We start from the raw sequence: 14,914 nt of genomic DNA on the forward strand, positions 1-14,914 counted from the left end.
ATATGTTTTCATCACAAAAATATTTCCCTTCTTAATATCCACTTCATTGTCTTTGTGGATCTTTCTGTAGGACATGTATTGCTGTATGGCATCAAAGCTGCATTGCTGCTTTGAGAACAGTGTTGAATCGGTTAATCACATCTGAGCTTAAAACTGTCACAAAGAGTTAAAATTCAAACCTGTTTTTTTGCATTTAAACCCCGTGTGACTCCTCGGTAACAGTAGGGTCCCAGACTGGACTGTTTCTGTTCAGGGACCTTCAGACAGAATGACCCATTCTGACACCCCCGCCCCCACCTTTCTCTGTTAGTGTCGTCTCTCCTCAACTCTGCCCAGTTCCCTGGACAGATGGAGAGAGGACACAGATGAAAGACAGAGGCAGAGAGGATGAAAGTGTCATGGTGAGAGAGAAAACAGTCTGTAGACCAGTTACTACACAATGTTTGAGAGGGCATTTGAGGAAAAATGGTCAGCAGTCTGTGTATGAATTAGAGATGGCACGATACCACTTTTTTATGTCCGATACCGATACCGATATCATAAATTTGGATATCTGCCGATACCGATATGAATCCGATATAGTGTTTTTTAATCAACAAAACTGTTTTTTAAATATCTTGCTGCATTTTGTATAAGTTCATACTCAAGTTTAAAACAACAACTACACTAAAGCTATTCTGTTATACCTGTATGCAAAAAAAAATATTTCATAGTTCAGCAATACTGATCAATCTAATAAACTTAAACCTACACCATCCTCCCTATTCTGGTATTTTAAAGAGTACTTAGCATAAATATTAAGCAACCTAACTAATAGGGTTCCAACTCCCAGCAACAACAAAAATAAATAAATAAAAAATAGGGAACCACCCCTCACGCTCCACCTCATGATGCTTAATCCACGTAATCAACCTTAATTTGATGCAGTGTGAAAAAAAATGCACAGAAATCAATTATTTTTCAAGAAATATTAAATAGATTCAACATCTTTCTTCAACAAAATTGCAGACTGCACAGATGGTACCTTCCCAAAGGAAAAAGTACTATAGCTTACTAGGGTATATATATTAGACTTAATAGTTACTATATACAGTAATTGACTTCTATTCATTTTACATCAAATTAAAAGTTTGGGTGTCAGATAATTATTTATTAAAAGCTAGACATTTTAAATGAGAGTAAGAAAGAAAAGTATGTCTTTGTGCCCCCTTTTCCCTGTTAATGCCCTATCGGCCCCCCTGGCTAAACTTTGCTAGATCCGCCCCTGCACAGTTACCAGCGTCAGCTACGTAGAAAAAGATCCTCGAGTAGAAAGTAACATTAAATACATTCTAACAACAGCTGATCAAGCTTAAACGTGCTGCTGTTGTTCAGCCGCTGGTTTCCTCTTTCTGGTGCAAAGTGGGCCAAAAGCAAACTAGAGACACGGACTCGCGACAGAAAAGCCGATCAGCTGATCGTTAAGCAGTTTCACCATTGAAGTAGCAGCAGGAGAGGCAGTCACTTGTTAAGCTTAACGCAGGAATGCTTTACAAACATTCAGAGATGGACTTACACACTTGCTTTACTTCTCTCGGGATAACTTTGTCGGAGATGAAATGCCGGGTTGCTAGCGAAGCTCCAAATGCTATCCAGACCACTGACAGGTCCCGCATGCCACAGCCGCTCTATCACGTGATGCATACTGCTCCGACGTGCTAACGTTCTGAGGTGAGTTACGGTGTGTTGCAAGTTTTGTGAGGTGCTTTCGTGATATTTAATGGATCGGATTACATTTTTTATTTTTCTCCGATATCCGATCCAGTAATTTAGGTCAGTATCGGACCGATACCGATACGTAATATCGGATCGGTCCATCTCTAGTATGAATACACCTATCCAGTTACCCACACACACAGAGACAGACACCGGTGTGTGTGTGTTTTTATAGCTAAGCTTGACAAATGAATCAATTGTATTCTTCTTCAGGCTTGTTATTCTAACTTTTGCATTTGTTTCACTAAATAATCCTTCTTGTCTTCACGTGGTTCCGAAGGGGGAAATATTGTCCAACAACATAGCAAATTTCACAATCATCTTCAAGCCTGAGGATGCCAAACTATATACTGCGATGTCACAGGTCAGTCCACAGCTAGAAGAAAATTATGATCATTCAGGTTTCACATACACACACATACAGCAGTGCATGTATGCGTATCTTGTAGTGCTGACTGAGATATCCTACAGCTTCTGGATGAAACATGCACATCTGAACTGGTGTACCGTAAAAGCTTAGTTGTTTAAGAAAAAGTAAAAGATCATTCTCCTTTGGTGTCAAAGTAACCAGATACTCAATATTGCTGTATTGAACATGAAGATGTGATGAAGTGCAAAATGCAGTAACTTCCACAGTTATTCTACTTTGGCTGCAGAGTTTGAGATGTACAAACCAATTTTTCCCACTTGTTTAATCATAAAAACAAAAGACCCAATCACACATAGCCAAATAAACAACAGGATTTGAAGTGAGAAGATAATGAACCAAAGGTATTTTGAGTGCATTTATAGCAAACTGACAGCAACAGTTGTTTCCTCATCTCAAACCCTTCGTACACCCCTGGATGTAACTCTTCTTTTGTGTGTTCTTTCAACCTTGCAATTGATTACTTTGACAGCTACAAGCACACCCTATACCCCTGCTGTAAATTGAAAGCTTTAGCTTTCTCATAAAAGAATCTCCTTTCCTCTGTGGGTTAGTGCAGACAACTTACAGATAAACAAGTCTGGGTAGCAAACCATGTCTGTCTGTTTGTTAGTTTTTTCAGGGAACGACAGCTCTTCTCCAGTGTATCTGTTTTATGTTCCCTTTTCCTCAACCGTGTGATATTCTCAATCAAAGGAAACAGCACAATTGTTCTTCATAAATCCACCTTCGTGACGATGAACTCACTGTGCCCAAATTTAGTCATCTCATCTAAGTGCTAGTAAAAGATTGTTGACAGTTTTGCATGTGGCCTTCATGTGTGTCGTTTGAGCCGGAGGTCAGATTTACATTAATTTTCATGTTTTCTGCGGTGCGTGATGACCTGGTGAGCCTAGGACAAGGACAGAGAGACAGGAGACTCCTGTGCCTTATTTCCTCACTTTGCAAAAAGCCTAAGAAACATATAAAGAAAAACAGAAGACTAGATCTCATGTGGCCTTTGCATTGATTAGAATTAGTACTTTAACGTAATGTAACACCAACCATAATACCCAACTCTACATGATATGTTGCCTTTTCCTTTTTCCATGGCCCTACAACATGTTTTTTGCTTTGTCTTTTCTAGCTTTGTTATCACTCTTTCATCATTTTTGTCTGTTTTCTGCCTTAGGACGTGAATCACGGTTACCCCTCACAGTCAAGGGTAAAGGTATGGGACCTGAACTTGAGTTCAACCATAATGGGATTGAGTTATTAGATTTTTTTCATAGGAGAATAATAATATTATCAAGAGATAAGAAAAACGAGCCAAAACGAACACTTGTAATGGGAGAAATATGTCTCACAAGGGTTACGAATGCATACAGTATGCTTCATAAGTGTAGACTATGATTTTCAAACATGTGCCATGATTTGTGGCTAACTTTTAGGGACTAACAAACATCCTGCTTGTAGTCCTGTGGTTTTTTCAAATAAAGTGGGCATTTCTCCTTCTAAACAAAAAAGAGGAACTCGTCACCCAGAAAAAACATAGATTTTCCAATTACAGGCACCACACAGTAGTCTGTCAAGGTTAACATATGGTTTAAATAAGCTGCTGCTACATCCTGAGATGTTCAGGATTAGTCATTAAGCTAACATTAATGTTAGCCTGCTGTTATTAGAGAATGCTAAGATTAACATCAAAGTGTTATTTCACATTACCTGGATTATATCTATATTCAAATTATGCAGAGATTAGTTAGTATTTAGTCACTTCAGAGTATGATCCACAGTGATGTACAACGTGTTCAACCATCTGCAGCTGAGGTCTGACTCAGTTTGCAAGCAGCAAGTAGCAGAAGCTTAGCCATATGTTAACCTTTATAGCCCACCGTGTAGTATCTGTAATTGGTAAATCTATGTTTTCTAGTAGAAGGGTGTTCTGTTTATTTAGAAGAAGCAAAGCCCAGTTTAACTGGGGGAAAAAAAATCCCACAGGACAGAGGAAGCACAGATGTCCCAGTTTTACACTAGCACATGAACACAGCTTACATTTGTGGATCAGTGCGAAGCTGACAGCATGAAATTTGTCTCAAAACCCCACTTGGGCATGCAACGTGATCTGTGTGTATCAGGAGATTTCGGCACACGTATTTAAGGTTTTGTAAGTGAGCGAGAGTAATGCCAAATATATTATTAGGCATTTGTAATTATAAATATTCATTCAGGTTTAGGTATAGACAGTTGTAAAATAGTTTTGTAGCACGTGCTTGTGAGTCCTCAAAAGTTTCACACAAATCACTGCCTGCATTTGTAAATCATTTACGTTTACGTGTGTGGATCATACCATAAGCATTCGTAAGACATATAAGCTGCATACACTTATGTTCCTTTATAAAATTGCTAGTATGTATGTATAACGCTGCAGATGCAACGTTATGTTAGTTGACAGAGCCTCTGTGGTTATAGTTTATTATACTGCAAGGTGGTTCTTCTGCCAGTCAGCAACAACGTGTAATAAAATCATCTGCAGGTTTTTTTGCCACTTTTTATGCACACAGCTGATACCATGTACCATCTTTTATCTGTTGATATACTCCATAAAACACATCTGGTAGTTACATGATCATTGTTGGATATTTACTCTTCTGTTTCAACATTAATACACACACTTCATTTTGAGTTTTATGATAATATATTGCAAACTCTTATTGACTGAGTTTAGCTTATACAGGAAATCTTTCTTCTCCAGTTGCAGTTGTCGAATAAAGGGCTGATTTTGGCCGAAGTTTCTCTGCTGTGTTGTTCCCTCTGGGAGTGCCAGACTGTGGAAGTCACCTTCGCAGTCGGATTTTGGGTTCATTTTCTGAGGACTTGCTGCTAGCTGTGACAGGATAGCCTCAACCACTTACCTTCAACTTTAGGTAAAGCTCGATATATGTATTTTTTTTTCTCTGCTTATTCTGTTGGTTTTTGTTTTTTGCCCTTCTCCCCCGTCCCTCTTCTCAGCTGTTTTTCTTTCCCTCTTTCTTTCTCCCCTTCTTTCCCCCAGTCAAGTCTGTCCCAGCAAGTGAAAATAAAATAAACAATAAAAGGTGAATCAAATGGACCATTACGGCAAGGCTGGGATGGTCATTTTGGTAAAGTAAATCCGTTGGGCATCTTTCTTCGCCTTTAGACAATAATTCTGATGGCAAAAGAGCCAAACGGGACAGGCAGAAAAAAACAAAAAACTTTAGGTAAAGCTGGCGAGGAATGGAGCCATTGCTCTGACAGAACATTTACATGTTACAAGCAAATGTAAAAACTGACTCATGGATCCTTTACCTTCTCTGTACCTATTTTCAGATTTTTCATCTTGTTCTTTTCAAGGTTTCTTTGTCTGTTTAATCTGTCCTACAATCCACTTTGATGTTTCAGAGCTCGACTTTGGGGATGTAGCCTTTGGTATGCTACATTTTTCCTTGGATTTCATCCTTGCGTGCATGATAACATATATTAATATCTTTATATTTTCTCATATTGGCTCTCTCTCTACATATTCCCAGAAACACTTGTGTGCATCCTTTTCAAACCTTCCTTTGTGCCCGTGAACTTCATATTGCATGTCTGGGGAGATGGTCAGGCCTCGCCTAGCATTAGCTTATTTAGAAAGGTTTCTGATGAGTCACGAAAAAATTGGCAAGGTCATACTGCTGGAAATCTTCGTTCAAGGCCTGTGGAATTCACGATCTGCCCGGCAACAGGCTCAGTCCGTACTGTGTCAGATAAATCCATTAAGGTACAATTAATCAACAATTAATCAGAGACCAGAGCTAGCATACCAGTTTTAGTATAATGGTATAGTGCAACAATGCAGCCAACATTAGCTCATGGATTACCAAGATTATAAACATTTTCAAAGTGCACCATGAACACAGCACACATCACTAGAGTTTGTATTGACAAACCACAGGGAAGGGCACTTTTACCAGTCAGACAGAAGCAGGCCTCTTGTCTGGGCAAGACTTGCTATGCTAACACAAGAAAGCTGACCTAGTTAGTTCCATCCGCATTTTTATCAGGCTGCTTTGTTAATAATGGGTAACACTATAAAGCTAAAGGTGAAATTTTTTTTAACTTTAACTTCTTTCCTTTTAACTTTAGACACTGGTTTTCCTGTATTTCTCCTGTACTGGTCTTCCTGGCCTCATTGTGTGTATGTATGATGCATAGCAGATGCTGCTGATTACACCGGAAAACTCTCACCTCATACCCACCCCTGTTGCTTGTGATGTGTTTTCATGGTGTTATGTTGTGAAGATTCATGTGCTTTTTGTGCTGAGGAGTTTTTTTTGTTTTCTGTTCTGATACTGAGCTCCTAGTAGGAGCTCAGTATGAGAAGAGTTCTGTTTTTCTCTCCTCCATCTCCCTATTTTGTTGTACATTTCATTGTTTTTCTTTACGCTACCTGCCTACCCGATGTGATGTTTGTGTATTGTATGTATGGTCGGAAGAGGTCCAATTTTGCTGCAGGGAACTGCAAATGACAAATAAATGGCTTCATGATCATCATCATCAGGTGTGTACAGGTGACGTTGTACTCCAACACTGTTGGAACACACAGGCCGGTGCTAGTAGTGGATGTTGACGGCGTCGGGGAGGAAATGCTGTCTTTGTCTATGAAGGCTAGGTTAGACACATTTACATGTGAACATACACAGTCTGTTGAGTGTGAAAACTTACTCAAACGTTCAGTTGCTGAAGTTAGTTTGTGGTAAAATAAATCCAAGTAAACATCCTGTACCTTCCTGTATTTCTGCTTTTGTGCCCTGAGGCTGTTTCATTTGAAAAGATACTCAATAAAAAAAGAATGAATAACAATGATTCATCATCCCTCTACCAAAGGAAAATAGAATACAACCTCTTCTTAGAAAATTAGAGTTTATGTTTATGTTTGACAGAAAGCAGTGGTGTAATGGTGTCTTGGGTGGAGAATATGACACACAAATTCAATGAAATTATCTATGATTGTCTTGATATACTGTACTTTTTACTCATCTCAATTTATTTGTCATTATAGATTAAAAAGGGACTTGTGACACTCATTACCAGCTCAATCTTTGTTTTATTTTATTTATTTATTTATTTTATTCTGGAACTCCACTAGAGCTTTGAATCATTCACAGTTTTAAAAATATATTTAAGTTATATTGGACCATCTGTGCCAAACAAAGCACTTTAGATTCTCTGCTATTAAACCTGTTAGTTGTAAAAGCCCACTTTCTTTTGATTGGCTGCCCCTCACCTGACGTATACACACAGAACTCAAACAAGGGAACAAAAGATCTCTGTAAACTGTAAACTACATGATAGACTGTAATACAGCCTTAATCTGCCACATGACACCTGCTACATATATGTACTTAAGTATACAACTATATACACTGTGGTACCCAAAATGCCTGCTAGCAAACTCTTCTATCATCCTTTTTTCTCGAATAAAGTACCTTTTTTCTGCTAGTAATCTGCTGTGCTTTCAGCTATCTGCATGTTCTGATGCTTTGACAAGTTGTGAATGTGGTCCATTGAACTTGCATGCAGGTGTCGGCAAATCAGTGGAGGATGTGTTAAATATTCAGAAGCTAATTTGCATTATAATACAATGGAATGTCACCTGCATCATCATTCAGAATAGGGCAGTGGCAATCTGACTTCCTCACGGCAATCACCGTCATTATACTTTTATGAATTCATTCTAATTAATAGAGTTTTGGCATGATGCTGTGCAATTACTTTTTGGTCCATAAATACTCTTCATATCTTTTCTTCTCCACCCATTTCGCTGTTTCTCTTCTACTTGTCTGACTCTCTTCTTTTGTCTGTGTTGATAGGTGTGTTGTGCCTGAGATTGTGGTGGATACTCCAGTGCTGGACTCCTCAATTTCCCCTATAAACAGAAAGTGCGGTTGACCAACTCTAGCAATTTGCCTGCCTGCTATGGCATGCTTGATCAGGTTGGACAGATCCATGCAGCAACAAAAAAAAAAAATAATTGATTTATAGAGTTTACATGTCTGTGTTAAGAACTGAAGTGAATTAGAGCATACATGTTCCTTTTCAGTCGATATGAAGTAGGAGCGAGGAGACAGTTAACTTAGCATAAAGACCGAAAATGTGAAAAAATACTAACTGGCTTTTTCTAAAGGTGAAGAAAATCGTCATAAGCTCAGTAACAAAAACATTATATCTCATTTGTTTAAAGGATCGTCTTACAGCTTGCCAAAAACACAGTTAATGACTTATTGGTTGCTCTAATTGTCTCTCTTGTCCAGACTGAAGAGATTCTGTCTTAATGTAATTACTGTGTGGTAATGGGGACACATCTTCTTGTCCTCGCTTTCCTTACTGAGCTTTGGTGATGTGTGAAAGTGCTACTTTGAAGATATCTTTTTTTGGATTGTTTAGCCTTAGTGTTCATCAATTATTTTTGAAATACACTCACTGACCACTTTATTAGCAGATTGCAACCCCCTTCTGAATTCAGAACTGGCCCTTATTATGTTAGAGGCAGCCATGAGAACATTGATAGGTTTGTAGCTTGAACCCATCCGCTGGAACGTTGAAGACAATATAATTACACTGCAAAGCAAGACACAAGTAGGCAAGCTTCTTCATGTTTCTCGTGCACGGGAGAGAACCGGACAGGCACCGTTCCTTCGCTTGACCCCAGTTGCTCTCGTCCGTTCTCCCGTACCACTGTTCTTTTATTGAGGTTACATGAATATGCATAAGTTCATTAACATATGACGTCTACATACACACAAAGAGTACCTTGTCTGTGTGTGTGTGTGTGTGTGTGTGTGTGTGTGTGTGTGTGTGTGTGTGTGTGTGTGTGTGTGTGTGTGTGTGTGTGTGGACTGCTGATCAAAGGGTCAAACATCCTTGGTCAGGAAGAGGGTAGCCTCCCCCTCACCCTAGATGGTTCATCCTAGATAACACGGTGAGGAAGTCCTGCAGTTCATCTAAACAAAGAGCACTTAGACTAGAACAGACGCAACTACGTTAATCCTACCATAAAACAATAAGACACGGTATGACCTCTCATGCTCCCAAAGTGCTGTCTAATACACACAAAGTTTGCAGACTATCAAGGATCAAAACCTCTACCAATCTACAACTAATTACAAAACTCTAAGCATATATAAGTAAATATTTCTAAGCATAAATGACAATCAACAATACAAATCTAACAAACATGGATAAAGAGATGGATAGCAATAACATTCAAGTAGCATCTGTGGTGTTGAATATGATGCTCACTTGGTAGTAAGGGGCCTAAAGTGGACTAAGAAAATATCCTTAAAAGCCTGAGCATTTGATACAGATACAGCCGCCAACTGTCTTGTATTTGGGTACTCACCCCATTGAACATGAGACTGGCATCGACAAAGCATATTCACATTGAGGACTGCTACTTGCTGGACATTTTCTCTTTTTCGGTCCATTCTCTGAACCCTAGAGATGATCGTGTGGGCAAATCCCAGCAGAGCAGCAGTTTTTAAAATACTCGGATCAGATCGCCTGGCACCAACAACCATACCATGTTCTTTCTTCCTCTTTCTGATGTTCAGTTTGATCTCGAGCAGGTTGTTGGTATACATAAATGAATACCTAAATAAGCTGTTGCCGCACTGTCGCTAAGTAAGAAATTATTTTTTGAGACAAATGAAGGTTTAAAAGACAACAAAAGCTGACCTCATATTATCCATTACTGTGCTTTATCTGTTTATACAGCAGTGATGAACACTAAGTGGGACTGTGGATTTCACAAATGTCACAAATGTTTCATCCCATGTATGGAGGCAAGTTCCACAATTACATCTGATGCACTATGGCTGCATTAAAATGTATATATTTTTTACTGTCTCTGTATTCAGGAAAATGAGGAGAATCCATCACTGCTTTTAAGCAGTTCTGCACCTAGACGAGTGATTCATCCCGGCAGCTCAGAGAAGCTTTCTGTGTGTCTCCCTGCTAAGACTGTTGGAAAGCGCCGCAGCACTCTATGAATTGCTGGGTTCAGCAGCCTCCAGCCATACCTGGTCAGTGGAAGTGTTTGTGTTGGACTCTAAGTTAAATACACTGAACAACACTTTTGTTTTTGCTCCCATTCCCCATGGGATGGACGTAGAGACCTAAAATTCATTCCAGATACACAATATAACCATCCCTCCCAAACAGTGGTCACAAATCAGTCCAAATGTGTGGTAGTGGGCACATCTGCTATATTGAGATAATCCATCCCACCTCACAGGTGTGCCACATCAGGATGCTGATCTGACATCATGAGTAGTGCACAGGTGTACCTCAGACTGCCCACAACAAAAGGCCACCCTGGAATGTGCAGTTTTTTGCGCTATTGGGGGTCTGGGGACCCAGAACCGGTCAGTATCTGGTGTGACCACCATTTGCCTCATGCAGTGCAACACATCGTTGCATGGAGTCTATCAGATTGTCAATTGTGGCCTGTGGAATGTTGGTCCACTCCACTTCAATGGCTGTGTGAGGTTGTTGGATATTCGTGGGAACTGGTACACGCTGTCGTATACGCCGGTCAAGCACATCCCGAACATGCTCAATGGGTGACATGTCCGGTGAGTATGCTGGCCATGCAAGAACTGGGACATTCTCAGCTGCCATCTGCCCTGAACAATGTGAACCATGATTCATCCGTGAAGCGCACACCTCTCCAACGTGCCAGATGCCATCGGATGTGAGCATTTGCCCACACAAGTCTGTTAAGGCGACGAGCTGGAGTCAGGTCAAGACCCCGGTGAGGACGACGGGCATGCAGTTGAGCGTCCCTGAGACGGTTTCTGACAGTTTGTGCAGAAATTGTTTGGTTGTGCAAACCAATTGTTCCAGCAGCTGTCTGGGTGGCTGGTCTCAGACGATCTTGGAGGTGAACCTGCTGGATGTGGAGGTCCTGGGCTGGTGTGGTTACACGAGGTCTGCGGTTGTGAGGCCGGTTGGATGTGCTGCCATATTCTCTGAAACGCCTGTGGAGACGGCTTATGGTTGAGAAATGAACATTCAATGCACGGGCGACAGATCTGGTTGACATTCCTGCTGTCAGCATGCCAATTGCACGCTCCCTCATTGCTTGTGGCATCTGTGGCATTTTGCTGTGAGACAAAACTGCACATTCCAGGGTGGCCTTTTGTTGTGGGCAGTCTGAGGTACACCTGTGCACTACTCATGATGTCAGATCAGCATCCTGATGTGGCACACCTGTGAGGTGGGATGGATTATCTCAATATAGCAGATGTGCCCACTACCACACATTTGGACTGATTTGTGACCACTGTTTGGGAGGGATGGTTATATTGTGTATCTGGAATGAATTTTAGGTCTCTACGTCCATCCCATGGGGAATGGGAGCAAAAACAAAAGTGTTGCGTTTATATTTTTGTTCAGTGTATGTTTGATATCTGAATAAAGACATAATATTTATTCTTTGATCCTTGAATATTTCTGTTCTGTTCCAGGAGGTGGCCTTGTCATGTATTGGACAGGGACCAGTACACATCCAAAGCCCACAGCTGAGCTTTGGTAAAATCCCAGTTCTGAAGAGCATTGCCAAAACCCTGCACCTGTATACCCAGTCACCTATTCCAGCTCACTTTACTACTACCATGATACAGACACTAGAATTTGTGGCATAGGTGGGCAGGCATATACTAAAAATTGATTTAGAAATTCTTATACACTTTAAAACAAAACAACAACAACTTTATATGAGCTTACATCTCATAGTGGGATGCTAAAGCATTTGGAAGCAAACAGTAAACATCTGGGGGAAAAAAAGCAGCGTTATCCAGGTTTAAGAGTGGATTTACTACATATCTCTCCAGTCATCTATCAGTTCACGTACTGGCTTTCTGTCTTCCTTAGCTCCTGTGACTAATTCATTTTCAGTCCAATTGGATATGTAATTAATGAGCTGATGATTTAATTGCTTTGTTAGCTTTTGAAATAATTAGCTGCCACTTCAATTTTAGTCCTACCACAGGAGAATATATTATAAACATTATATATACATTACAATCCAGTCAAATGGTGACATATTTTGTCAGTGTAGAACAATTTTAACGATCAACTCACAGAGCCTCGCTTTTGGATATTGTAACATTTATGCACAAATAGTAGATTAACCCATGCTGTATAACAGACTTCCACTTCTATCTCTCACTCTTCAAATGGTACTTCAGTGTTATCAGCTGTTACCTACATATTAAGACATTTTCCACATTAACTACGTTTGATTTTCTAGGTCTTAAAAGCCTTTTAAATTAAAATGGTTATGTTCCACTTGTATGCATTTATAGTGCTTACTCATGGTAAATGAAACACTAAACTTTCTGGCAACCAGAGAGCCACAGTTTATCATATTTAGTGTTTCACTTTTCTCTGAAAGCTCTTCCCTCCCTACGTACTGTCATATCAGCGTTGCCTGATATCCACGGGGAGCCAACTTGTGACTGGAACTGTACCTCAATACTTCCAAAGCTGACATAGACACAACCATCCACATGCACAATTTTAAACACACACAGGCAAACCCCTGTGTAACTGCAGTTTTATGACCCTGTCCTCTCCTCTAAGGCAGTGTTGAGGAAAGGAGTTTCTCCTCTGCACTCTCAGGCGTCAATCGATGCAGATTCTCCTAGAATTACATTACGTCTCGCTCAATAGGCTGGCAAAGAACCACACAAATAGACCTGATGACAGAAGATCACGGGGATATTGCATAAGGTACCCAGTCTGTCTTGTCATTTAAGTGACCATCCGTGGGAACGACTTCATTCCTCATCCATCCTGGCCTTCTGTTATCTTATATGGTGTCGAACCATTCAGACAGGCAGTGAAGAATTGTGTGAGCACTGCAGGCTGCACATGAACACATTTGCTTTCCTGGAGAATCCCTTACATAAGCAGACTTTTATTCATGTTTTTTAAATTCTCCTGTCAGTGATACATAAGAACTGGAAAACTGAAAGAGAAACGTTATTAAAACTCAGAATATTAATTTTGAGTTTGCTGCTTTTTTTTGACAGTCGATTTTGTCGCTCTGTATTACTGTTTGACATCAAACTTGGCTGGCAGTAGTCTCTGCACCATCAATACAGGATTTATTAAGCTTTTATGCGCTGTTGATAGCAGCAGACCATACAGCACAAATCAGAATTCTAAACCCTTCCGTCTTGTGCTGCATTTAAAAGCAATCAATGCTAATCGAGCTGTGTGATGCAGCAGGTTTGATGTGATTATTGAGATTCCAGTCGTCTTGCTCCTTACCCAGGGGAGTCAACCCTGTGCTCTTTCTCCTCTTTTGACTCCACCCACCCCTTCACCACGATCACCCTGGTATCGACCCGGTCCAAGCCAGCTTTCGGCAGCCTCTTTCCTCGATTGTACAAATGCTGAGAAAGTGATCTGCGACTTCCAAAGTCACTCACTGGTCAAGTTTTGGCTGTTTGACATTTTTCCTCATACGTATCATCTCTCCTTCAAACTGAGAAGGTGGCTTTCAATGTCAAAATGTAGTGAAAGCTTTATATTTAAGTTTGAGTGAAAATATTTTTAAGCACCGATTTACTTTGTTGTGCTATAAGGCAGTGAAAGCACGGAAGCTTCACCGCATTAATAGGACGCTCATTTTCAAAACCCCAATTAAAAGTTTATGCTCCAACCATAGATCAGCAGAGCTTCTGTATAGAACATTGATTGCGATTTCGACCACTGCTTTGTCAGATATATGTACACTACGCTGAGCACAATGAAAAGCTATCTGCTGTGTTTAAAGACTGCAGAGATTTATTAGATTTACGTCTGTTTTCTCATTACACTGGTCTTTATTTGGAAAAGTGCAATCGAACAATCCGCAAAGCTGCGAAATAAAATAAATATATATAGCTATGTTGCAGCAGCTCTATTTTAAAAGCTATTCTCCTGTTTACATCTCTGTGTATTTTATAGCAGATTTTAGCATAAGTTACACTTGTCTTATTTAACGTGCATCCACACATTAGCCTTCCTCAGAGTAGGGATATGTTTTGTCTTACTTACTATATGTCAGGCAAAGAGCTGCTGCTCTATTTCCAACTCAAGGATCTCATGCCGCATAGAAGTGGTGATGTGATTATTCAGCTATATGATATACACACATCTATCTCTCAAGGATCTCAGTAGCATTGTGCCACACAGTTATAGAAAACGCCCGCACAGGGGAGATATTTTCAAGCACCACATTTCAGTGATGGAAAGAGCTACTGGAAGGACCGCACTGCCCCTCTTTTCTAGGTGAGGCTTTCTGTGGTAACACCTTAGCTCATCAGGTTCACACTGTAAGTTGACTCAGATTATAACTCCTATGTTTCCTTAGGTCACCAGAGAGTCCTTTTAGCGTGTTGAGTCCAGTGAGGCAGCTGTACTGCCACGGGGCCAGCTGGAGCTCAAGGTTGTGGCACACCTGAAGGACATGATTCAGTTCGAGGGCAAGTTGGAGATCTTTATACAGGACAGTCAGGCGCACACTGTCCTGCTCTCTGCCACTGGCACTGGAACTACAGTTGCCATTGACCGACCTTTTCGTCCCGGCCTCGACTTAGGCACACACTTCAGGTAGAAATCACTATTTCATTTTCACAAATTCAATTTTGACTTAGTGTGAAGTCCTTTTGCAGAAGTGAATAATATGACACCAAG

General features: G+C 40.4%; 1 protein-coding gene across 1 annotated transcript in view; it reads left to right on the top strand.

Annotated features, from left to right (window-relative positions):
* The window catches only part of hydin (HYDIN axonemal central pair apparatus protein), a 78,108-nt gene that overhangs the window by 15,202 nt on the left and 47,992 nt on the right, over positions 1–14,914 (top strand). Inside the window, 12 exon segments of the mRNA XM_080304711.1 lie at positions 311–401; positions 3,354–3,386; positions 4,983–5,004; positions 5,007–5,093; positions 5,537–5,612; positions 5,705–5,945; positions 6,736–6,836; positions 8,038–8,075; positions 8,078–8,160; positions 10,084–10,248; positions 11,695–11,862; positions 14,604–14,830. Of these exon segments, the coding sequence (XP_080160837.1) occupies positions 311–401; positions 3,354–3,386; positions 4,983–5,004; positions 5,007–5,093; positions 5,537–5,612; positions 5,705–5,945; positions 6,736–6,836; positions 8,038–8,075; positions 8,078–8,160; positions 10,084–10,248; positions 11,695–11,862; positions 14,604–14,830 (1,332 nt within the window).

This window comes from Astatotilapia calliptera, chromosome 7 (assembly GCF_964374335.1).
Source record: "Astatotilapia calliptera chromosome 7, fAstCal68.1, whole genome shotgun sequence".
Taxonomy (NCBI): domain Eukaryota; kingdom Metazoa; phylum Chordata; class Actinopteri; order Cichliformes; family Cichlidae; genus Astatotilapia; species Astatotilapia calliptera.